This window comes from Trichoderma citrinoviride, assembly GCF_003025115.1.
Source record: "Trichoderma citrinoviride strain TUCIM 6016 unplaced genomic scaffold BBK36scaffold_13, whole genome shotgun sequence".
Classification (NCBI taxonomy): Eukaryota; Fungi; Ascomycota; class Sordariomycetes; order Hypocreales; family Hypocreaceae; genus Trichoderma; species Trichoderma citrinoviride.
In genome coordinates, this window is record NW_020194721.1 from 478329 (window position 1) to 502007 (window position 23679).

The 23679-nt window shown below is 54.1% G+C and overlaps 8 protein-coding genes across 8 annotated transcripts; 2 read left to right on the forward strand and 6 right to left on the reverse strand.

Moving 5' to 3' along the window:
* Positions 1 to 2106: 2106 nt before the first annotated feature.
* Positions 2107 to 2984, reverse strand: BBK36DRAFT_1126842 (acyl-CoA N-acyltransferase; the record flags this gene model as incomplete). The annotated part of the gene is made up of 2 exons (XM_024891426.1): positions 2107 to 2417; positions 2546 to 2984. 2 exons carry the CDS (start codon positions 2982 to 2984, stop codon positions 2107 to 2109), a joined length of 750 nt encoding a protein of 249 aa, XP_024746724.1.
* A 715-nt stretch (positions 2985 to 3699) lies between these two features.
* Positions 3700 to 5674, reverse strand: BBK36DRAFT_1162120 (hypothetical protein; the record flags this gene model as incomplete). The annotated part of the gene is made up of 3 exons (XM_024894420.1): positions 3700 to 3826; positions 3883 to 5024; positions 5081 to 5674. 3 exons carry the CDS (start codon positions 5672 to 5674, stop codon positions 3700 to 3702), a joined length of 1863 nt encoding a protein of 620 aa, XP_024746725.1.
* An 805-nt stretch (positions 5675 to 6479) lies between these two features.
* On the reverse strand, positions 6480 to 6890 carry BBK36DRAFT_1126956 (hypothetical protein; the record flags this gene model as incomplete). The annotated part of the gene is made up of 1 exon (XM_024891443.1): positions 6480 to 6890. A coding segment is annotated over one exon (411 nt), but the record flags the coding sequence as incomplete, so codon positions are not given.
* Positions 6891 to 7508: 618 nt separating this feature from the next.
* BBK36DRAFT_1181842 (hypothetical protein) lies at positions 7509 to 8136 on the reverse strand (the record flags this gene model as incomplete). The annotated part of the gene is made up of 2 exons (XM_024896274.1): positions 7509 to 7982; positions 8089 to 8136. 2 exons carry the CDS (start codon positions 8134 to 8136, stop codon positions 7509 to 7511), a joined length of 522 nt encoding a protein of 173 aa, XP_024746727.1.
* Positions 8137 to 13691: 5555 nt separating this feature from the next.
* Positions 13692 to 14712, forward strand: BBK36DRAFT_1171642 (hypothetical protein; the record flags this gene model as incomplete). Its single annotated transcript, XM_024895606.1, has 2 exons — positions 13692 to 13722; positions 13784 to 14712. 2 exons carry the CDS (start codon positions 13692 to 13694, stop codon positions 14710 to 14712), a joined length of 960 nt encoding a protein of 319 aa, XP_024746728.1.
* Positions 14713 to 15108: 396 nt separating this feature from the next.
* Positions 15109 to 16991, reverse strand: BBK36DRAFT_1181868 (dehydratase family; the record flags this gene model as incomplete). Its single annotated transcript, XM_024896275.1, has 2 exons — positions 16908 to 16991; positions 15109 to 16848 (listed from the first exon to the last, which is right to left on the reverse strand). Exons 1-2 carry the CDS (start codon positions 16982 to 16984, stop codon positions 15111 to 15113), a joined length of 1815 nt encoding a protein of 604 aa, XP_024746729.1. The 5' UTR covers positions 16985 to 16991.
* A 1086-nt stretch (positions 16992 to 18077) lies between these two features.
* On the reverse strand, positions 18078 to 18930 carry BBK36DRAFT_1126813 (hypothetical protein; the record flags this gene model as incomplete). Its single annotated transcript, XM_024891420.1, has 5 exons — positions 18078 to 18502; positions 18559 to 18700; positions 18756 to 18781; positions 18836 to 18854; positions 18907 to 18930. The coding sequence occupies 5 exons, from the start codon at positions 18928 to 18930 to the stop codon at positions 18078 to 18080; spliced, it is 636 nt and encodes a 211-aa protein (XP_024746730.1).
* A 305-nt stretch (positions 18931 to 19235) lies between these two features.
* On the forward strand, positions 19236 to 23581 carry BBK36DRAFT_1181876 (hypothetical protein; the record flags this gene model as incomplete). Its single annotated transcript, XM_024896276.1, has 5 exons — positions 19236 to 19604; positions 19660 to 20527; positions 21266 to 21269; positions 22634 to 23058; positions 23167 to 23581. The coding sequence occupies exons 1-5, from the start codon at positions 19283 to 19285 to the stop codon at positions 23579 to 23581; spliced, it is 2034 nt and encodes a 677-aa protein (XP_024746731.1). The 5' UTR covers positions 19236 to 19282.
* Between the last annotated feature and the right edge of the window lie 98 nt (positions 23582 to 23679).

Sequence of the window (23679 nt, forward strand, 5' to 3'; positions counted from 1 at the left end):
CTTTAGGTAGACGCACACGAGCCCATGTGGCGTGCGTCTTTTCTCTATCTTTCGTCCGTGTGTCTACACGCGCTCGCGGCTAGAGGGCATCCGTCGAAGCGATTGCAGGCAGGCGACGATACGGATTGGCAGGACGGGTGAGAAGTAGAGTGGCCAGGAATCGCGTTGGAGGGATGGATGGATGGATGGATGGATGGGGTTGATTTGCCTCGACCCGGGATGATGGGTGGATGACAAAAGTCGGCTAGAGCTGGCAGGAAAAGCCTCGCTAAAGAATGATGGCGATGACGAATCTGCGGCGCGAGAGAGTTTTGGATGCGAAGGAGCCGCGGGCGTCGTGCCTTTCGCGACGACGCAAACTGGCGGCGGAGAATAGAGGAAAATGAAGAAATGAATGATCAAGTGACTTGGATAGGGAGAAATCTGATTATCGGCGCTGTCGAGCAGTCTAGAGTCACGTCACGGCAAGGCGCAGTTTGGCCGCCCAGAATCGAACCCCGTCGGTGATTTTGCGATGACGATGGCGATGGCTTCACGGGGGCACCTCTTGCGCAGACGGAGCAGAGACGCAGGATGGCAGGTGGCAAAGGTCACGAAGCAGACGGAGATAACGCAAGTGCGCGTCAGAGTCAGAGTCAGAGAGATGAGATTGAGAGGCTACGGAAAAGGGAGGGCCCAGCTCCAGCACCAGCCCAGCCCAAAGACGAGACCCGTGGTGATGATGGACTGATTGGATGCGTTGGCCAGCCCGAGTCGAGTCTGGAGCCGGGCTGCCCGCCCTGGGCCGTCTATGTTTGGAGATCCGGATCTACACCAGCCAGGGCTTCTTGAACTTGAATTCCTTTTTCTTTCCATAAGTGCTAACAGAGATGGAGTACCTGTACATAGAGTTCGACTCGTCTCTGCTGTTCTTACATGTACTGCTCCAGTGAATCAGTTAGCGCACTGTCCACCTCTTTGTTTTTCCCACGAAATCGGCCCCAACAGCGCCACTCCTCAAAGCCACCTCATAAACCCGCAATCAAAGCACACAAAACTCCTCCTTGACTCCGATATCCTCTAGCCCGCAGATTGTGGAAACACGGTGCGTAGAATCTCGGCGGCATCGCGCAGGAAATGAGACGAACCGAAAGATACAGCCCAGAAGCCACGCCTCATCTCCATCGCGATGCATCGTGAGCTGCCCGCCCTCAGCCAATCACACGCCGGGCAAAGGCTGTGGGTTGTGTCCCCTGGCACGGAATGAAGGATTTGATCAATCCGAAACCAGCATCTCACTCAGCACAAGGACGATTTGAGTTGAAAGGTGGTGGCAGCATCGGTGTCCTATTCAAGGAAGCATTGAGGCAACAGTAGAATCAGCAGAATTCAGCATCCAGGACGCCGTAGACGAACTTCATCTCCTATGTGCGCACCAGGGGACCCCATCCCCATACTACTACTACTCATCGTTCGAACCGCTAGTCTGGCGCCTTGTGCTGCTAGTCGTTGCAACTGACAGGCTGCCTCGTCTCTGCCCCGGTTTCTCCTAGAGCCTCAACGGCCAGGATAAGCAGCGGTGCTCTATCCGTACGGACCACAGAAAGCACACGGACCACCAAGGCAAACGCTTCTTCCAGCCTACATACCCTCCAAGCAAGCCCGTCACATTCAGCCACCAGAAGGGAAAACGCAAATAACACTGCGTAGGTAGAGAGCAGTGACATTTAAGCGTATTTTGTACTCTTATATGGCCTTTTTTTTTTGGTTTTTTTTTTTTTTTCCTCATCAGCACTTTGACGATAGCATCATTCTTCATTCTCCCCTCGGTATAAGCCGTACAGTGCACTCACATATCAAGCACTGTACCTTCCCTCAGATGGAGCGAGGTATCGTGAAGCATTTCCTTGCCATCCTTGAAGTCTTTCAGATGGAGGAAGGATCACGAAGAATGAACAAACTTGGATACCACTGATTGCACTTAAGAGATTTTTGTCCTCTATAATATCCAGTATATAATACAAACGGACATCGCCAACGGCTCCATTCATCTACCATCCACCGTATTCCCACGCATGCCCAAGGTACTGACAGCAAACATCACGCACTACGTCCATCCAGGAGGACTCACCTCGCCCACCTCACCATAACATCCTCAACCTCACCAACCCCCTCATACTCCTCCACCAACCCTTCATCCCCATCCATCCCCATCCTCCTCTCAACCTCCACAATCCTCCCCGCCCAAGCCCCGTTATCAACCCTCCACGTCCCCAGAATCCCAAACCCCATCTGTCCATACAACCCCCTCGACTCAGCAGACGACATCAAAAACGCCGGAATCCCCTCCTCATCACTCCTCTCTAGGACTGCGGCGAGGAGTTGTCTGCCTATGCCTTTGCGTTGGTATGCTGGATCAATCATCAAGTGATTAATATCTAGGACACAATTTCGTCAGCCAACCATCTAATCTCCAAACCAACGTCAAAAATACCGGGAATCAAGGAGATTGGTATAAACTGAAATAAGACGGGTAGGAGAGAGGGGAAAGGGGGTAAGCACAAACAGATATGTCTCCGTCCATTGGCGGCTTTCTCATAGCACTCATCCATAGCACCCTGCTTCCCATCAAACTCCTCCCACAACGCCTTCAAATGCTCCTTGACCGCAAACAACGACGGGCCAACCTTTTCCTCGTCCTCTTCCTCATCCTCATCTCTCTCCACACCCTCCCCCTCCTCGGCAGTAGTCCCTTTCACTTCTTCTCCCTTAACAGCATACCTCACAAACCCAACAACCCTCCCGTCCGCATCATCAACAGCAACCAAATAAACATTCTCCCTCCTCCGCACCGCAAACCCCGTCGCTCGCGTCAAAATCTCCCTCGGGCTATTCACGAAAAAGGCTCCGTAAAACCCATGGTATTTCTCCTGCGCGCGGTAATGCACGTCTGCGATGGAGGATGCGTCGGCGGGTGTGCCTTGTCGTATCGATATCGAGGCCATTTATTCACATGTCCCTCTTTTCACAGGGTATCGCAACTAGAGGATAGAAGGAACACGATTCGCTGTGTAGATAGCTGCACGCTTGGTGATGTTGCGTCTACAATTAAAGCGCATGCTCGTCGAAAACTACAGGTTATATGGAAACATGTCAATATTGCCACTAAAAGCTGGCATAACCCTCTCAAAGGGCGTACATTCCACCAAACGGGAAAATGCCATTAAAATCAGAATCCATAACAAATATCTACTACAGTCCCCTGATCTGCTTCTTTCGGCCAAGTGAGTCATTCGCCGACATTTACAACTGTAAGGGTTCACAGTCGACAAGTGTAACAATCACACATCTATCACCAAAGCATCAGGTGGACAATTTCTTGATTCAGCCTAAACCTCCATTCAAACCTAGTAGTAGCTAAACCCAAGAAGAAATCTCAAATGATACTACCAAGTCTATCCCGTAGAAACTGAAAATTGAAAAAACAAAAAACACTGATCATGAATGCATGCATCCTGCATCTCTAGGGTATCGCGGCCGTGCTCATGCGCACTCTTTCTGCTGCAACTTGTCAGCGCGCCATCTTCTATGATGGCTTTTCGTTGCCGCGTGTGACATCCTGTTCCCATGAAGCCGCCGTCCTATCCCTGTCATTCATCATCCGTTCTATAAGCGATTTCAATATGCACTTTTAAATCTGCTGCTCGTCTTGCGTCCCCTTTACACGGCACCAGCCGTAATCATCTTCTTGCGAAGGTAGTCCTTGTACTCGCCAATGGTGCCGTCCCACTGTCGAATGGTCTGGTTCTCGCAGACCAGAATCTGCTTCGCAATCTTGTCAAGCAATCTGTAGGAACGTATTAGCATTTATTTGAGTACCGAGGGGTTTGAGGCAAAACTCACCTAAAGTCGTGGGAGACCACAATAACACCACCGCTGAAGGCGTTGATGGCGTCAGCCAAACTATCAATGGTGGGAATATCGAGACCGTTGGTAGGCTCGTCAAGCAGCAGCATGTTGGGGCTGTCAATGGCCAGCAGAGCAAAGACGATACGGCTCTTCTGACCCTCGGACAGCGTGCCCATCAGGGCGGTCTGGGACTCGCCGGTCAGACCGTAGCGGCCCAGCTGTTGGCGCCAGTACTGGTAGTCCTGGGACTTTTCCTTGTACTTGTCTCGGACAAAGTCCAGCGCAGACTTGGTCAGGTCGAGCTGCTCAGCGCTGTGCTGAGAGTACAGGCCGAGCTTCAAGTGGGTGTGGCGGCTGACGGAGCCGCCGGTGGGCGACAGCTTGCCAGTCATGAGGCGCAGCAGCGTCGACTTGCCAACACCGTTGGGGCCGACCAGGGCAGTTCGGGAGTCCATGTCGAAACCGAGGTCAATGTTGCGGTACAGGTCGTCCTCTGGATTGCCAGAGTAGGAGAAGGTGACGTTGTCGAAGGACAGGACGGGAGGGGGAAGCTTGTCAACGTCCGCGAATCGGAAGGTGAAAACCCGGTCGGGAACGACGGGCTGGATGAAGCCGTCGGCCTCCATCTTGTCGAGAATCTTCTGGCGCGACTTGGCCTGTCGGACCAAGTTGGCGTAGGTACCGGCGCTGGCGATGAACTTCTTGATGTGGGCGATTTCTTCCTGCTGCTTGGTGTAGGCCTTCATCTGGTTCGTCTCGTTTTCTTCACGAGTCTTGGCGTAGGAGTCGTAGTTACCACCGTAGTAGATGAGGGCCTTTTCGCGCATGTCAATCATGTTGGTGCACACGCCGTTGAGGAAGTCCATGGAGTGAGAAACCAGGACCAGGGTTCGGTCCCACTTCTTGAGGTACTCTTCCAGCCACACGCAGGCCTCGAGATCCAAGTGAGCGGTGGGGTCGTCGAGCAGGAGCAGCGAGGGCTTGACGAAGAGAGCCTTGGCCAGGGCGACACGCATTCTCCAGCCACCAGACATGTCCTTGGTCTTCTTGTGGATGGTCTTCTTGTTGAAACCGAGACCGGTGAGAATGAGGGAAGCGCGGGTGGCAAAGGTTGAGGGGTCCATCTTGTCCATGTGCTGCAGGGGATTGTTAGCATTCGAGCGGCAGAAAACGAAAGAATCAGGGAACATACGTCGTAGAGGTCAATCAGGACAGGGCTCTCGGGGCCCTCGTCCTCGAGCAGCTTCTCAGCCAGCTTGTCGAGACGCTCCATCTCGTTCTCAGCCTCCTTGACGACCCATTCCAGGGCGCCGAGCTCGCTGGGGGGCGCACCCTCGTTGAGCAGGTAGATGTCGACGTGGTCGGGGATGGGGTACTCGCGGGCGGCAATGGCCTTGAGCAGCGTCGACTTTCCGCAGCCGTTCTCGCCCAGCAGGCCGTAGCGGCGGCCAAAGGACAGCTCGAGGGTGGAGTCGGTGATGAGGACGCGGCCGTGGAAGACGAGGGAGCAGCTGGTGATCTTGACGTCCTTGCTCTGCTGGGTGGAGGACAGCACGCCGGTGGTGACGCGGTCCGAGATGCCGTGCTGGTCCATCTGGTCGGCCAGACGCTTCACCTCGTCCAGCTTGTCATCGGTGGTGGCGGGTCCGTCGGTGTCCTGGATGGGGTTTCCGTGGACGTCGAGCTCGGGCTCCTTCTTACCCAGCTTTCCGACCTTCTTACCGCTGGCAGCAGCCTTCTCGGCTTTCTTCGCGAGTCGCTTCTCCTTGGAGGATGAGGGAGGCATCGTGGCGGTCTGGAGTGATGACGCGGGTGTTGTGTTGGAGGTTTTCAAAAGATGGAGGGGAAAACAGAAAAAGAGAGTGAGGGACGTTTGCTTCTTCTGAGAAAGGAAAGGGGGGAAGAAGAAGAAGTAGAAAAACTGAAAAGCAATCCCAATTGCTTTTGCCCCAGAGACGATATTCAACAGCCGCTGAATATGTTGTTTTGCTATGGAAGAGAAAAGAAGCAGGCGAAATGGATTCCTGGCTGAAAGAATCCGCTGGCCTTGAAATTGTTTGGCTCTGGGCGGGGTGAATTTTTTTCTTTTCTGCGCATTGGTTGGTGGGGCCTCGCCGTATCAGAATTCGCTGATTATCCGATAAGGGGCGCCACAGTCAGGCATCAAGCTAAGGCATAAACTGCTGCGATTACGGTGAGCCTTGCCTTGAGAATGCAGGACCGATAATACCAGTTGTGCGTCCAAGTGATATAGAAAGTGACTGCCTTCAGGTATTATTTTCAGCTTTTTTTTTCCCATCTCTCGGGCATGTTACCCCGTAAATCACAGGCCAACCTTCCCCAAAAGTCTGAATAGATTCCTCCTCGCACATGCCAAAAACCTTCAAGCAGCTTGACGTCACCCCTTCGCCTTCCAAAAAGCGGGTCCACCACAGGCTCTCAAATCTCTGTCCTACCCTGTACCTCTGCCAAATGTGGCAATTTCGAACAAAACAAAAGACCTACAAACCATATCAACATTCTCTCCTTGGTATCATTTCCGCCGGCTCCTCCATATACATCTATCATGTGTTCCCTGCAAGTGGCGGATATCATTCTTGTGTTTGGTGAGTGTTGTCGAGACCGTCCTTGTTTCGCCCCTTGGCCGTGCTCGTAAGCATCATCTCAATCACGTCCGTCGGCACCAGCTGCGGTTGCGCCTCTCCGTACCGCTGATGCTCCATCTCTTGAGCGTGAACATCCTGCTCCGATGGCACGTTCGTACTTCTCGGCCCTTCTCTTCGATCTTGCCCCGTTGTCGAGACCTTTGAGTTGGTTTGTTGCCTTGCATCAACCTCTAGTCGTAGTGGCCGAAGCGATGACTTTTCCTCTGGTATATCCGACATGTCTGCGTGATGACGGCTGTACTCGTCAATGTGAAGCGCCTTGTCGGTTTGAGGAGAATGGCTCTCTCGGAAGGTAGAGACTCGAGAGTGAATCCGATCAAACAAATGACGAAGCCATCTAAGTTTTTACACCATCATCAGCTCAAGCCACCCATATTTATCCGCCATATAGCTCCTTACAAGATGTTGGTCATTCTCGAAAGCGCCTATTCTCTCGTGCATAACTAGCGAGTGCTGGAAACATCAAGGCGCCTCCCACTGCTATATACCGTCCACAACCGAGTGACCATACCTATTATGTACCTTGTTATGGGTGGAATGCTCGGCAGGGCGAAATGCTGGTGCCTAGCCGCCCGTTTCAGTGTTTGGCCTCTGCCATGTAAGAAGTGGCGGGGACTAACTCAGAAACCGCGGAGAGCAGGCAGCAGGTTAAGGTTGATGTGCCCATATTAACAAGCAGAAGACGCTGTGTAATTACTCATTGTTTGATTAACCTAACACTTCTCTTTAATACAAGGTACTGTTTGTGCTGTGCTACTCCAGATACACGCAATCCCAAGGCGCAGCATAGCAACGTATCACCGGGTACTCGCTCCATCCATGCCATCACCACACTCTAGTCATTCCATTCTCGCATGAACATGGGTCACCGGTCGTAAATTCTCCAGGAGAATACCTTGAACTTTTCATTATACATATTGAACAATCTTTCATTAACCCATCACCATCCCCCCATCACGAAGAAACCTCATTCTCCAACCCATCATACTTCGTCCCCCCCTCAACACCACCCTGTCTCGGCCCACTCCCCTCCGCCCTCAACGTATCCCTCTCAAGCATCCTCTCCTCCGCCAACCGGCTCGGATCATTCTCGCTCCCCGGCTCCGCCCTCAGCGCCTTCTGCAGCCCATCGCTCTCCTTGCCCCTGAGCTCCGACTCGTCAATCCCCTCCTTGATGTTCTTCCCGTGCGGGCCGCCCTTGCCGGTGAGGTACTGGTCCACCACGTAGTTGGGCGCGGGCGCCCCGTTGGAGTCTTCGCCGCCGCGGCCGGCTTGCGTCTTGAGGTCCGAGCCGGAGATGGCTTCCGTCTCGGAGGAGCGGTTGTTGGAGAACTCGCCGCCGGAGTGGAGGGATTGGGCGGCGAGCGATTCGGATTGCACCACGCCGGGGCCTTCGCGGGTTACGGGGGCGTCTTGGCCTAGGGTGACCTTTTTTGATGATGCTGTCAGTGAAATTGTCTTTTTTTGTCGTGATGTCTCGCAAAGATATGTGGTAGGAAGGTGTAATTGTAGGTGTCAAGTGTAAGTGACATACCTTGGTGCCATCAGGACCAGCCTTTCGCTCTCGAAGTGTAGGTGCCATATTGAACCAATGGAGTGTCAAACTTTTACAGAAAGAAGTTGTTATTCGTTGTAATCGTAACTGAACAGAATCAATTGCAAAATAAAGGTTTGTTGTCTTGTCCAACGAATGTCTTCAATCGCCCTCCCTCAGGCGTTTATATAACTGTTGCTGCACCAGGTATATGACATCACCAGCCCGCACATCTCACACCCACGCAATACTCACGTCAAGCCCCTCGAACTCATCAGCCAAGGCAAATCATATTAGCACAACAGCAGAACGGAAAGGATCTGATCGAAACACATTCGACAGGAGTCCATCCTCCGCACTCCACACGGTTCCTCTTTTTGTCACTCTCGCTTCGGTGGGCATTGCATCATAGAGATGGTTTGCCCCGTTTACCTCAGGTTGCTCAGCTACTGCTATTGTATGTAATGCTGCTTGTTGATCACAGTTGACGCCTCAATGACCTGAGAAAATAAGGAGTAGACTTCACACAAAGAATTAGTCTCATCTCTGATCATCGACTTTCCATCAAATGGGGCAAAATGGCATCAACCGGATCAACCGTTCCTCAAACCCAATTGCCCTTAACAATATCTACTCTTCCCTTTTGATATCAATTCGTCACAAACCGTCCGTCGTAAGCCAAAACCACGCCCCGAACCCTGGAAATAGATGTAAACTCCCACAAGGCCAAAAGCAAAACACTAAAGTCCAGACACGATGCCTCCTTCGCTGAATGAAACAGTTTCCCTCATCGAGGCGGCCCTCGTTATGAATCTCCCTTCATCTTCTTGGTTGCTCTTGCTGTGCCAATATGTGTGTTGTGAACCTGAGTCAATGTTAGTCAAGCATTCTACATCACCTAGATGAAGAAGGATCGAAAGCCTCACCTTTGTAGCAAATCTCAGGCTTGTCAGGGTCTCCTTCAGATGCGTCTCCAACGGCGAGACCATGACAAACATGAGCGTCTTGCTGTTTCCGCCCAGGCTGTATTGTAGCAGGTGCGTCAGCTTGGAGTTTCGATACGGAATATGGCCCGAGCCCCTTCCTAACGCTTCAATCACATCACCAAGACAGCTCAGGCTCTTGTTGATGTTTTGCGTCTCCTTCATCCTGTCGCCCTCGACCTGCGAGTGCTTCAGGCGCTCAGATCCAGCCAGGTCGACCAGGTTCAAAGTGCCCTCGCACCGCTCACCCGTTGCCGAGTTTTCGCCAATGAGCTTGAGGATGAAGACGCTGTGAGATCGCGAAGATCGTTCGTTGGCCTTGGTGGCTGCCACAGACCGATTCTTCTGCGCCTCCTCCAGCATCAACTCCACAGTATCGGCAGAGTTGAGCTGAACAGACTTGCACCCCAAGATGGAGGTCTGCTTCCGGGCTTCATCATGCCGAATCTCCAGTTTCCTCATGAGCCGTCCTTCTGCGGTGCGTTCACTCGGAGTCAGGAGATCATTCAGCTCCTCATTGTACACCTCGACAAAGGAGCCCTCCATGGTGTATTCCCAGGACTTCTCCTTGAGCTTCGTCACCGTGTCGTAAATCATGTGTGTAGCTCGCGGAATCATGCCATCCGGTGATGACATGGTGTACGTCTTTCCCGATCCCGTTTGGCCATAACAGAAGATACACACGTTATAGCCGTCGAGCGCGCTCTGCACGAGCTGAGATATCTCGTCGAAAATCTCGCCGTTTTGGATCTCGGGCGTAAATACCCGGTCAAACTCGAACGGATAGTTCTTTCGCTGGACAACTCCAAGGCTGGACTTTTCTTCTGGTCCGGCAACCATAATCTCGGTCGAGGTCTTGTCGTCGGGATAGGAAAGCTGGGCCACTTCACCCTCGCCGTTTCCAAGAGGCGGTCGAACTCGGCACATGACGCGAATATTTCCTTTGAGCTCCTGGTACTTGTTGAAGAGGACGCGGCGCTCGGTTTCCTCCTTGATGAGCTTCTGCCGTGCTTCCTCGGCGATTCGGAGCGCATCTTGGAGCCGTGTTTCCATGGCCGTGAACGCATTAGATTGTGCCTTGGTGTCAGATTCCAGAAACTCGACCTGGGACCGCAGAGAGTTGATCTTTGCTTCCAGTGTTGTATTCGAGGCCGAGAGCTCGGAAATGCTCGTTTGCAAGCTGCCCGTAAGCATCTTCTCGCGCTGGACATCTGAACGTAGGCCTTCTGCCACTGAACGCACTTCCTGCAACTCTCGATCCTTCTTCTGCAGAACAAGTTCCACCTCCTGCTTGTCGTTCCCCATCTGGCTTCGCAACGTTTGGAGCTCTTGTTCTCGTTTCTTCACTTCATCTTCCAACTCCTGCTGGTGCCGCCTCTTCAGAGCTTCAATCTGTTGCTGATGCTCGTTCGCTTCCTGCGTTTTCAATCGTTCAAGCTCGCGGGTCAGATCATCCATTGCTGTGCGGTGCTTCCGTGAGAGCTCGTCTATCTCGTCCTGGTGCTTTCTGGTAAGATCGTCAATTTGCCGCGAATGGTCCCATTCAAGCTTCTCCAAGTCATGTTTAAACTTTCGCCCTTCTTCCCTGGAGGCATCGAGATCTGATCGTAATATCTCGGCCTTGCTCTCCAACCTTGACTTGTCGCTTTCCAACTCGGACACTGAAGGGCGACATGTCAGTACTGCGGTCATCTTTTGAGAGTTGACTCTATTCATACCTCGTTTCTTGGCCAGCTCCAGTGCATCGTCCATGCCCTTCCTGTCAAGCAGTGTTGTGTCCACCATGGCTTTCAGTTCTTTAAACTGCGACTCAATGTCGCCGACTCGACCGTCGACATCAAAGGCTACAAACCCAGTGAGGTTAGAATCTTTGGTCAAGAAACTGTTATAGCGGGCTGGTGACTTGGTGGGGGACTTTGTGGGAGAATTGGCCCTGAAGAGAGTGATGCATCCTTGAAGCTTTTCAACCTGCCGCTTCACCTGCTTATCGCTTGGTGTCATGTAGGGGCCTTCCTAGGTTCCCTGCACGGTCGCCATAGCGGATGAAGGTTCCTTGCTGCTTCTCTTTTCATGGCCGGGACGGTGGATGGTTATGTTGTTTAAAGCAGATGTAGTGTCTGAAAGCAGAGTCGTCACTTGACGTGTGTTGTGAGTGGAACCGGCCTCCTCGAGACAGAGCTTGTGGAATCTCGTCGTCAGAGAGCTATCTCTTGTAGAGGAGAGCGTAGACGAAGACTTTGTACTTCTCATCTTGCGGTTGGGAAGCGCGTTGAAAGTCATGCTGGTGAGCTGTTCGGAGGCGGTCATACCATTGTTTTCCGCCGCATCCAGGTCCTCCTCCTCCTCTCGAGAGCCCTGTGCCGTACGGGGTCGTGTCGATGCCTGGCTTTTCGATCTCGCATGGCTGGCTCGGGTGACTGGTCTGGCGATTGACGGCTTCTCTGCCGCGCCGGTTCGTTCGGGGCCGAAGCTTTTGGCGAAGCTGCTGCTTACTGAAGAGCTGAAGGTGGACGAGACGGGTCGTGGTGGTTTGAGCTATGACCGAGTATCAGCAGTTGAACCAACTACGTTCCCCCTTCGATATTGGATGTCTCACTTGGGAGATGCTGGCCAAGGTCTGGCCCTTGACCGCGGATCGGGGGATTCGGGGAGTCGAAGTAATCTTGGACGGATAGTCGAGCGCACGTTCGGCGAGGGGTCTTCGCTTGGACTCGGATTGCACCGCTGCCAGACGTTAGCACACCGCGATACAGTGAAGGCGCATCCATCGCTCGCACCAGACTGTGGCAGCTCGCGCTTCAGCCCTCGCGTTGAGGGTGGCGCGGGGATCGAAGACTGCAATCGGGCATTCTGTTGCGACTCGCTCCATTCGGTCAGTCCGCCGCCGTGCACCGTCGTCGTCGGCCCCGGCAAGCGACTGATTTTCGAGGGCCGCGTGGGCTGTTGAGGCGCGCTGTCAGCTTCTGGCGCTCTGCTATGCGGTGGCGGCTCTGGCTCTGCGGCATCGCGAACCTGGTTCTCTGTAGCTTCCATTGTAACAATGCCTGAAATTGTGAAATCGTTGAGGAGGAAAAAAATAAACAAAGAAGCCGAAAAGCCGGGGTATCGCGTCGGAACGGGAGCAGCGCCCCGTCAAGTCGAAAGCGCTGCGCGGCAGGAATACGTAGTTGGAACAATGATGCAGTTGAAGAAAGGAGCCCAAGAGAGCGGGATGGACCTCGAAATCGTCCCCTGTCTCGTGTGTTGACCTTGCAGTTGATGTGGATGGAGGCGCCAGCTGCTGACTTGCGAGTCAAGGTACCTCTGTGGTCTCAGTGTGGAGAAGGTCAGGCATTGAATGTTCCGTTTGTTTACCTAGTAGTATCCGTGGGCCGGGCAACGGTGGCTGCAACTGTGGCTGGAGTTGGAGATGTGGCGCCGTCTTACACAGACTCTTAGCAACTTCTACCTAACATGCCATTCAGTCGTGATGCTCAGAAGGAAAACGGTCAAAAGAATTAGCAATGCTTGCAGCTTATACAGTTGCGAAGCATGGCCATAGCATGAGATTATCACTTGGAGAGGCCGAAATCTCTGCTAAAGTGCTAATAGAATACTGCAAGTACATCTCTGTTCGAGCAGGATCACCACGTGCAATCTTCTCCCTTTCGCAGTACAAAACAACCCCCACTGTAATATACGGAGTACATTAGTATCACGGACGGCCGCCAAATACCCCTTCTCGTCAATCGACAGCTTACCACCCTTGGCAATCAGCTTATTTCACATGTCAAGTCGTGACGTCGTTCGCCGACTCGGACCTGAAGGTGGTCGCATGTCGTACCAAGCACCGGGCTTAACTCATCCAAAGAAGCCTAGTGCTGCCGCCGCTTCAAGGGAGAAGACAATTTCACATGCCAGCCGCCAGTCGTTGCTGTGGATTTATAATGCTGCATTCTGTCTCTTGGTGATATGTATCTTCATAGACGTCAATGGATAGCATATTCAAGTTGAAGGGACTCTTCTAATAGTAGGTAGTTGAAGGAGATTCTCTTGATAGGCTGATGATAGAGTTCGGTGCATGTGAAGGCAAACGAGGCCCAAGTCCTGGTGGCTTATGATCTCCGTTGAAGCAAGCAAGAGCACCTGATTCTCCCATGGTGTAGAAAGGCCATATGACGGACTATCGGAATTCGATTATACATATGCTGAGGACAAGATGATGAATTTTATTTCATGCTCTAGATAATCAGGCCATATTGCTCACTTGTTCTCAATCTCAACACATAAACACCCCACTATCCTAAAAGCAGCGCTGCTGAGGTAATCCCACCTCCAAACCATCACAAGTCAACCCCAAGTTATGGAGACCTCTCCGAAGCAAGCTTCTCCAGTTCTACACGAAACATCTTCTACCGCTGCAGTACCTCTCTAGGAGATACATCGCCTCTTCTTTCTAACTCTGTGCTACTCTCTCATACTTTACCAAGTGCAGGGGGGAGAAACACTCCGTCCTCTCGACTTCTCGTCTTCAATGTCTCGATAACGCCACGCTGTTCCATTTGAACTCGACATCCAAACCACGCCGCCATCAAACGGCGCCAACACGACAAGCAGACTCCCTCCTCACCTCCCGTCACCATGGAGAAATACAGCCAGTTCCGCGACAGAGGTAAACCCCTTCTCCATCCCCTTCGTACAGGCGCAAGCAACTGACTTATACCCAAAAAAAGCAACCGGCATCGCGCCCTTCCTCCCCGTCTCCTCCACCAGCTCGCCCCTCTCGACCCTCACCCACGCCCTCCTCTTCCTCGTCCGCCTCCCCATCTTCCTCACCTACGCCCTCGGCTACTTCATCCTCTTCCACCCCCTCCCCTTGCCCGTCTTCGCCCGCAAGATCGCGCTATGGGGCCTCATGGCCATCCCCGGCATCTGGTGGATCGACCTCCAGCTCGACGGCGTCAAGCGCGGCACCCTCTCCGAGCAGCCGCGCGAACGGGTGCCCCATCCTGGCTCCGTCATCGCCGCCAACTTCACGAGCCCGATTGACGCCGTCTACCTCGCCGCGATATTCGACCCCGTCTTTACCGTCTCATACCCTGGGGAGCGCAAAGTTCGCAAGATAGGACTGCTGTCTGCCATCATGATGGCGCTCGCACCAGTCAACACTGGTCCTCCTGAAGGCGCAAAGCTGGTCGACCTGAAGGACCTCATTGCGCAATACCCCAACCGCGTCATCGCCGTGTTCCCCGAATGCGGCACCACCAACGGCAAGGCCATTCTGCCCTTCAGCCCAAGCATTCTCCAGACTCCCCCCGATGTGCACATCTTCCCCGTCAGCCTCCGCTACACGCCCAACGAGGTCACGACGCCCCTTCCGGGGCAGTGGATGCGCTTCTTGTGGATACTGCTTTCTCGGCCGACGACGTGTATCCGCGTGCGCATCGCCGAGGGGCAGACCAACAAGGCTGCGGCGAGTTCCAACGGCGCAGGGTCGAGCGAGTTGACGTATCGGGGTGGATCTAGTGGTGGGATTAGCAGCGAGGAGCAGAAGTTGCTGGATTGGATAGGGGAGGCGCTGGCGAGGTTGAGTAGGGTGAAGAGGGTGGGCTTGACGATGAAGGACAAGGCTGCGTTTGTGAAGGCGTGGACTGGGAAATAGGCGTCTATTGGAATGGGGGATATGTGGCTGGGCCAAGGGTTTTTGTAGGTTATTGAGGGATTGTACACTGTATCATGTATTTGCATCGTCATGCACTTTGTACGAGATAGGATGCATTATAGCAGGAATCGCGTTCCATTCTGGCTTCTTGATGAGACTTGTTTGTCACATCTCGGGCTGTATGTGTCCTGCCAGTCATATGGATCATCGAAAACATAAGCATGTGCTCACAAGTGTTATATCAGGATTTCTTTGACATGTTACATATAGACGAAAAGTACTCGACCCTCTCAGGCCAATCCATCCGGATATCCAAGCAAAAACTCCTCATGCACAAAACATCATACATCCCACAAACCACAAGCCCCCTTTTTATGATAACACATCCCAAACCCTCTTTACGCAATCGCACCATCCGTGACACATCCCGTGCTGGCATTGCTCACCAGCTTGGCATACTTGGACAGCGTCCCCTTTGTATATCTCGGCTCGGGGGCCTTCCACGCCTTCCTCCGCTTCTCCATCTCCTCCTCGGAAATCTCCAGGTCGATGATGCGCTTCTCGGCGTCAATGGTGATTTCGTCGCCGTCCTTGACGAGCGCAATGGGACCGCCCTCCATGGCCTCGGGCACAATGTGTCCGATGATGAAGCCGTGCGAGCCGCCCGAGAAGCGGCCGTCCGTCAGCAGCGCAACGTCCTTGCCCAGGCCGGCGCCCATGATGGCGGACGAAGGCTTCAGCATCTCAGGCATGCCGGGGCCGCCCTTGGGACCGTCGTAGCGGATGATGACGACGGTCTTTTCGCCCTTTTTGATCTCGCCCTTCTCCAGGCTCTCGATGAAGTCGGACTCGGCGTCGTAGCAGCGGGCCTTGCCGACGAAGCGGAGGCCTTCCTTGCCGGTGATCTTGCCGACGCAGCCTCCGGGGGCCAGCGATCCGCGCATGATCTGGATGTGACCTGTGGGCTTGATGGGGTTGGTGAGGGGGCGGATGATGTCCTGGTTGGTGGGGAAGTCGGGGGCGCTCTCGACGTTCTCCTTCATCGTCTTTCCAGTGACGGTGATGCCGGAGCCGTCGATGAGGCCCTCCTTGAGGAGGTACTTGAGGAGGCCGGGGGTGCCGCCAATCTGGTGCATGTCGGCCATGACGTACTTGCCGGAGGGCTTCAGATCGGCAAGGAAGGGGATGCGGTCAGAGACGGCCTGGAAGTCGTCAATGGTGAGCTTGACACCGACGGAGTCGGCAATGGCGATGAGGTGCAGAACGGCGTTGGTGCTTCCTCCCAGGATGGTGGTGACAATCATGGCGTTCTCAAAGGCCTGGCGGGTCAGGATGTCGCGCGGCCGGATGTCCTCCTTGAGGAGGTTCCGGATGGCGGCGCCGACGCTCTCGCACTCGGCCTTCTTCCGCGGGTCCTCGGCAGGGCTGCTGCTGCTGCCCGGCAGGGTCAGGCCCATGGTCTCGATGGCCGTCGCCATGGTGTTGGCCGTGTACATGCCGCCGCAGGCGCCGCTGCCGGGGCACGCGTGGCGGATGATGTCGTAGCGCTGGTCCTCGGTGATCTCGCCCGAGATGTACTGGCCGTAGGCCTGGAAGGCCGAGACAATGTCGATGGAGTCGCCGCCCTTTGTGCAGCCGGGCTTGATGGTGCCGCCGTAGACCATGATGCTGGGGCGGTTGACGCGGCCCATGGCGATGACGACGCCGGGCATGTTCTTGTCGCAGCCGGGCAAGCTGACGTTGGCGTCGTACCACTGCCCGTTCATGACCGTCTCGATGCTGTCGGCGATGATCTCTCTGCTCTGCAGCGAGTATCGCATACCGGTGGTGCCCATGGAGATGCCGTCACTGACGCCGATAGTGTTGAATCGGTAGGGGACGAGGCCAGCCTTGGCCACGGACTCCCTGACGAGGCCAGACAGGTCCATCAGGTGCATGTTGCAGGGGTTGCCCTCGTACCAGACGGAGGAGATGCCGACCTGGGCCTTGTTGAGGTCGGCGTCTGTGAGGCCGGTGGCGTAGAGCATGGCCTGTGACGCGCCCTGGGACTTGGGCTGTGTGATGTTGGCGGAGACCTTGTTGAGCTTGTCCTCGGCATGTCGGGCGGATGAGGTCGACAGCAGCCGGCTGGGATGACTGGTTAGCAGCTGTTGCGTGTCGGTTCGTTATTTGCGGTTCTGTGCTTGGGGGCTTACGTCTGGTTTCTTGTAGAAGCTCTTGAGAGGGCATTCAGGCCCCTTGACGGGGTTCTGAGCAGCGTTCGGGAGAGCATCGTGACGATGTCGCACAAGACTGGTCCTGTATCGGAGCAGGTGTTAGATCAGACGGATGCTGGACGAACGAGCCGCGTCGCGTTTGACGCTGTAAAAGAGAATAACAAAGCAATCGTCACAATTGGCTCTGAACAACTGCTTGAGAGAGAATGGCCTCCCAAGACAGGTCATGTAGAGGAAGAGGGCAAAACAACCACAGCTTGGGATCCTGCACACTGGGGCACAAGCTTCTCCAAGCCCACACTGACGTACCTGTCACTCAATCAATAGCTCCCAGTATCTCTCTCCAAGCTTCAGACTGCAGCCTTAGAAATCGATACAAGTCCAAGTTGCAGTACCTGTGACTCTTGCAAAGTTCAATCCCCAGATATTCGGACCGCAATGGCTGACGTGAGGCTCCGATATTGTGGTCTGTCCCTATGATGTTCCCTGTGATCCGAGCTGCTCCCACCTCAGCCAGACGCTCCCACTAAGAATTTCCAGAGATCGCAGCCGGGAAAAATTGTTGCCCCGCTCTGGGGCCCTGGAGCTGCTGAAGCATCGAATTGGGGGTGCTTTCATTGGCTGGGGGATGGTTATAGAGGGCGGATCCCCTGCTAGAGGCAGATGGTCGGATTTCGTGCATTATCTGGTGTCTTACTGGGAGAGTCATGTAGTAATATCAACACCTGAGAGGCTTTACGTGAAGCAGTTCTTGGTCAAGCATATGGGAGCTTCACGAGACAGTCATAGTCAAGTTGAGCAGCCATGTTGAAACTCTTGGAAGAATTATAGAGGCCAGATGCATCCAGAGGCCTCATGAAGCTGTCCCACTTGACCCAAGCTGCCAGTGGAGGTGTCCAGCTTGTGACGTGCCGATATCGGCTCAGGATGTTTTAGGGAGCTACAAAGCAATTGTAGGCAAAGTCCATTGCCAATTGACAAAGCATCTTGATCGGTAGTCTGCGATTTACACACTGCAAGCTATTCCCATGGAGATTCAGTACGTTCATGGCAACGATGAGCCATTATCATCTTGCAAATGGTGCGATGTCTACTGGTGCCTCCTAAGGCCAACACTTCAGTATTGAACTAGGACGTACTGCAGTTTGATTAATTCCTCTCCTCCTCCTCCTTCTTTGGCTCCTCCCTGTCCTTCCTCCTCGTAAACACCTGGTCAATGACACCCAGCTCGAGTGCCTCCGCCACGGTCAGATACTTGTCCCTTTCCATGAGATCGTTAATCTCTTCCAGGCTATACTTGTCGAATCCCTTGGCCTTGTTCAAGTGGTAGCGCATGATTTGGTTGGACTGCTCCCGTATCCTTTGTATCTGGTTCGCGTAGATCAAAATGTCCGATGCCTGCCCTCGGGTGCCGCCCAGCGGCTGATGGATCATGATGGAGCTGTGTGGGAGAGCACACCGTTGGCCGGCCGCGCCACCGGCCAGCAGGATGGCTGCCATGGACGCCGCACCTCCGATGCACACGGTCGCGACGGGGGATGAGATGTAAGTCATCGTGTCGTATATCGCCATGCCTAACCATTGTAAACCTTTGCGATCGCGACCGCGCTGTGAAGCCGGGGGAACGCACCTGATGTAACGGAGCCACCTGGCGAATTGATATACATCGTAATCGGCTTGTCGGGAGCGTCTGATTCCAGCCAGAGGAGCTGGGCGACTATTGAGGCGGACATGTAGTCGTCGATTTCGCCATTCAAGCATATTATTCGTTGCTGGGCTCGTTAGGGATTGTAAAGACCACGGTCGCGATGGCTAATGGAGAGGCACCTGTAGAAGCTTGGAGAAGATGTCCCCTTGGGCATGTAAGCTGATTGATCACCCCAAAACGAGTCCCTTGAAGAGCGTACATGTTTTCCTGCCCGTTGCCTGCTCCCTTTTAGCCCATGTCCATGGCAACCGAGCTGATGCTGCCGCTTACTGATGTCTCTTCGATGTACGGCATGGGGATGTTCATCGAGGGGGCGGAGCTGGCAGAGCTGGAGAAGCCAAAGGATCGCGCATGGCGCATTGGCAGCGCCCGCAGCCGTGGTAACAATCTGGGTCGAAACATTTTGGCGATGTGTAACGGAAAACAGCTGTGAGATGCCAAGTAGGGAATCGAGAGCTTGCCTACAAAGGTGCAGACGGCAGATGTCATGATGCTATGGCCGGTTCCCCACATTATCTTAGCACTGTAGGGCTTATCGTCGTTATCGCGTCGACTCGAAAATTGATGGCATGCGCTTCGGACAGCTTCGGACGACTCCGATCTCCCACCTATGCGACATGATTCTTTGGCACGCGGTTGATAGGCGATGAGACGATGTACGGCGCTCCGCCCAAGCAGCTTTGGGGCATCGAGTCTTCACCAAGCTAAACGATGGCACTCTTACGATAAAGCCTCTCTGACGAAAGAGGCCCTGTTACAGAAAGTCGAAGCTGGCCTTGGACGCGATGCGGACGGCAAGCCACTCAAGATCGATGCCGAGGCCAAGACGATAGCAACGGCTGCAGGAGATCTTCCCATCTCACCGATATTCGATCCGGCATGGATGCAGGCCAGGCGGAAGACTGCAAAAGCTGCTCCTGGCCCTCCGCTTGGCCGGTTTCGACGGAAGCTGGCGAATAACCCTTTTGGTATGACCAGCTCGATTCTATTGACAAAGAGAAAGAAGAAGCTAATTAGGAGTAGCACAGGCACTCGCTACGCCAGTACGGAGATGTCCCAACACCGCCACCAGCTTGCCGCGATACTTCCTACAAGATTTTGAGCTGATACAGCACCCAACCACCGGCAAGGCGTGGTGGGCTCCCGGCCCGTTAGCTTTTGAGCATGTCCAGCCTACGAAACGACTCGACGAGGAAGAGCCCGACATCAGCAAAGGGCTCGATGGAGAGGCCTCGGCAAGGAACCCCCGATCAGCCCCTGTAGCAGGCCAGAAAGACGACACTGCGGATTCCGAGAAGGATGTCCGACGGCCGCGCAGAGCACCCATCACGAGCTACACGCTGAACCGCAAGCCGCTCGTTGACATGATTGGCGGGCGAAACAAGAAATACCTCTCCGTGCTGCTGGCGGTCCGAAGCGGCATGGCTATATCCCCCGACAGTCGGGATGCAGTGTGGAGGGAGGACATGGGCGATGTGCTGCTGCAGATGATGCGTCAACAGGCAACTGATGCGCTAGCTCTTCGTGGCAACAGGCTACAGTCACACGAAGACAAGCACAGGTTCATCGAGCCCTGCGCCAGCTGGAAGGATGTCGAAGGAGTCAAGCTGCGGGGTTGCGTGCTTTGGCTGCCGGAAAAGAAAGACGCCGCACGTCAGTACGCGACGCTGGATATCGAGGGAGTCCAATACGGGAAGAAGATGGTTGTGCATAACCTGTATTGGCTGCTTGGCGAGCAGGAGGTGCAGCGGCTGAGGGAGTCGGCCGAGCTGTTTCGAGAGGGAGAGATATTCGTGCTGAAGCAATGGGGGAGCACGAGCATGATGAGGCTGCACATGCTGCTGTGGAGGCTACATGGCTATCTGGCAGAACCCGAAGCAGATACTCCGCGGTAGGATGACGGAGGTCTGCCGGTCATGATATCACCACGAGACGAAGAAGCTAAGCCTCGAGGATCCTTGTATACTATCTACACTTCGATAAGAATTACTGTACGGACATGTATGGCACAAAGCATCAGAATATGTCTGAGAATATTCTGGGACAAGATCAGATGACACCCACGTGTCCTGGTAGCAGCAACTGATACGGTGGCATTTGTCGCAAGGCAATGCTACTTCTTCACTTATAGTAACCTCGCTCTGAATGTTACTCCGGGCGACCTCGTACCTGTCTTTGACACTCCGGTGCCTTATCTCATGTGACGGCGATCCAGCACACCCACACGAGCGAAGCGCTGTTCCAAAGGAGCAATCCTTATGGCCATTCCAACCAGTCACGGCGTTTCTCCAACTCCGGAGGCGTCGGCTTGTCTGCAGCTAGGGAATCGGAATCCTCGTTCCATGCTGCTATGTACGGAGTTACTACCACTACCTCTAGAAGCGAGGCCGTCTGGGGGTAAAACAGACAAGACGGGCGGGTGGGTAAGCACAGCAGCCCGTATTCTGCCCCGGGGCATTGATTACCTCCCGAGTAATCATGCACTCCCCGCGAGAAGGATCTGTGTCACCCGCGATGGTCCCGGAATCGCGGAATCTGCCTGGACATGTTGTATTATGTCGTAATCCCGAGGACTAGCAACGGGTAATACGTATGTTGTAGACCTTGAATAAGCAAAGGACGGGTGAAGATTGGTTTCTTTGACGGAGAAATTCATACAGAGGGTGCCACATGCATGATGGAGATGAAGACTGGAGGTAAAGTACTACTATCTTGTTGGGTGAGGTGCATTCCGATCGATGCCTTGCTTCATGCGGCGTGACGCATGGGAATGTTGATAACAGACGGAAGATGAGCTGTCGATGTTCACAATCTGTGGCTGTGCGAATGTTTAATTCGTCGGAGTTGTGTAGATTCTCACAGGTCCTGTATGCATGCATAAGGCAGAGATTGTTCATTGTGTCCAATCACAGGCGACGTGGGTAGATCCGGGATCTTTTTCGGGAAGACTCGCACATGGTGCGGCAGAGTTCGATTGGATCCGCACACACAAGGGCCATCGATTACCGTTTGCAACACATACTTTGGATGAAGATTGAGGGTGTAATGATTAATCAATCCCTACCAGAGACAGTCAAGCCATGAGCGCAGGCACAGGCACAGGCTACGTAACTTTGTGTAAGCCAGATAGATCCCTGGCTGTCCGAGAACGAGCCCATTCAGGCTTTGCCGAGTGCTTATATATGTACTTCAGTGTAGGGCTCGGTCGAGTCGTCATTCTCCGCTTGGTGGTTTTGCTTCTTCCTCTGCATTCTTTGACCTCCCCGCTTGTCTCATACTTGTCTATTCATCTACATCATCTGGCTCCCCCGCAGGAAGATCAAGTGTCACCTGCATCAGACCCAACAAAAGAGAGCATTGATCAAGCAGAAGTTCGATGGTTTACGTCAAATATCTGTCTGTTCCCCAATACAGCACTCCCTTTGGTCCGTGAGATGAATCGCCGGCTTACCGCGCCAGTGCGTTCTCCCTCGCCTCGCCTCTTCCGTACCTCTACAGGTACCGCTGCTCCAAGCAAAATTCGCCGAATAAGCAAACACAACTTCCCTTGGCCCCCGGACTATTTCTTAAATAGACCTCGGGGCATCAAGGCAGTTCTGTCTGTTTCTGTCTGTCGTTTCTCTTCCTCGGCCAATCGCGGCATTCACTGCTGCAGGCGTGCAGAATTCCGTTGAGACTCGAACCCCAACAACGGCTGCGGCGAGATCCACTGATAAGCGAGCTAAATTCCTGGGGGGTCCCTGGGGAAGAAGCCGAGAGATTGCGTGCAGGGCAACTGGACGTTTCTGTCTGTGCTTGTCTCGTCTTTCTCTTCAGATCGGATCTGGTCGGTTAGCTCTTGTTTTCCTTGCGCACTGAGATCCAGGTTGTTACTGTTATTGTCGGCTATTCTCCTCGCCAGCTTGTCGTCTTTGTTCCAGTTACAATCTCTTAGGCCGACAACTTGAACATACAGCTGCTCAAGTCTCTGCAGATCAGCAGCAGCTCTTATCGATAGCCCACCATGCGCGCTGCCAACCCGGAGCTGGTCCAGCCCGAGGACTGGGCACGACCCGACAAGCCCTCCTTCAACACGCCCGTCTTCCTCATCCACGACGGCGGCGGCACCACCTTTGCCTACCACTGCCTCGAGGTCCTGGGCCGCTACGTCTACGGCATCCACAACCCGCACTTCTACACCGGCGATGTCTTCGAGGGCGGGATCCCGGAAATGGGCCGCCTGTACGCGCGATGGATCCGGGAGACGGTGCTGGAGGACGGCTTCCCGGCGAGGGCGAGGAACCACGACGGCACCGTCAGCGTCATGCTCGGCGGATGGAGCCTGGGCGGGCTGCTGAGCTTGGAGATTGCGCGCCAGCTGGCCGTGGACGACGCGATTCGGGTGACGGGCATCCTCATGATTGACAGCATCTATCCGGGCAAGTCCTCCTCGGTGTCGGCGCCTCTGATTTCCACCGCCGGGCCGCCAAGCAAGCGATTCTCCGAGCCCATGATCCGCGAGATCAAGCTCGACGACGACGTCTCCTCCAGCGAAGACGACACGTCATCCGACGAGGCCTCAACAATAGAAAGCGGCCTGACGCAGAACCAGATCCGTTCCAAGCGGTGCATGGCCGAGGCGGTACGCATGATCCGACAGTGGCGTCTACCCGAATGGCGTGGTAGATTGTACAATCGACGACCCAAGGTGGTGCTGCTGCGTGCGAAGGAATACGTGCCGACAAAGGACGGCCGGATGGTCGGGCTGGATCTGAATCGGGAGGACGAGATGCTGGGTTGGGGCGATTATGACGATGAAATGTTTTGCGATGTGATGGATGTGGAGGGCCATCATTTTGATATCTTTGCGTTTGAGCGAATAGATGGCATTACGAGGGCGGTCAAGAAGGGGCTGGATAGGCTGGAGGAGTGTTCGCAGATGATGATGTATGGGGATGGATGGTAAGAGAGCATTGCATGGATCCGGCGTTGGCTTTGTTTGACTTGATGGGTTTACGGTGGGTTTAGCATTGGGTTGGCGTGTTTTCTTATACCTACATTGTT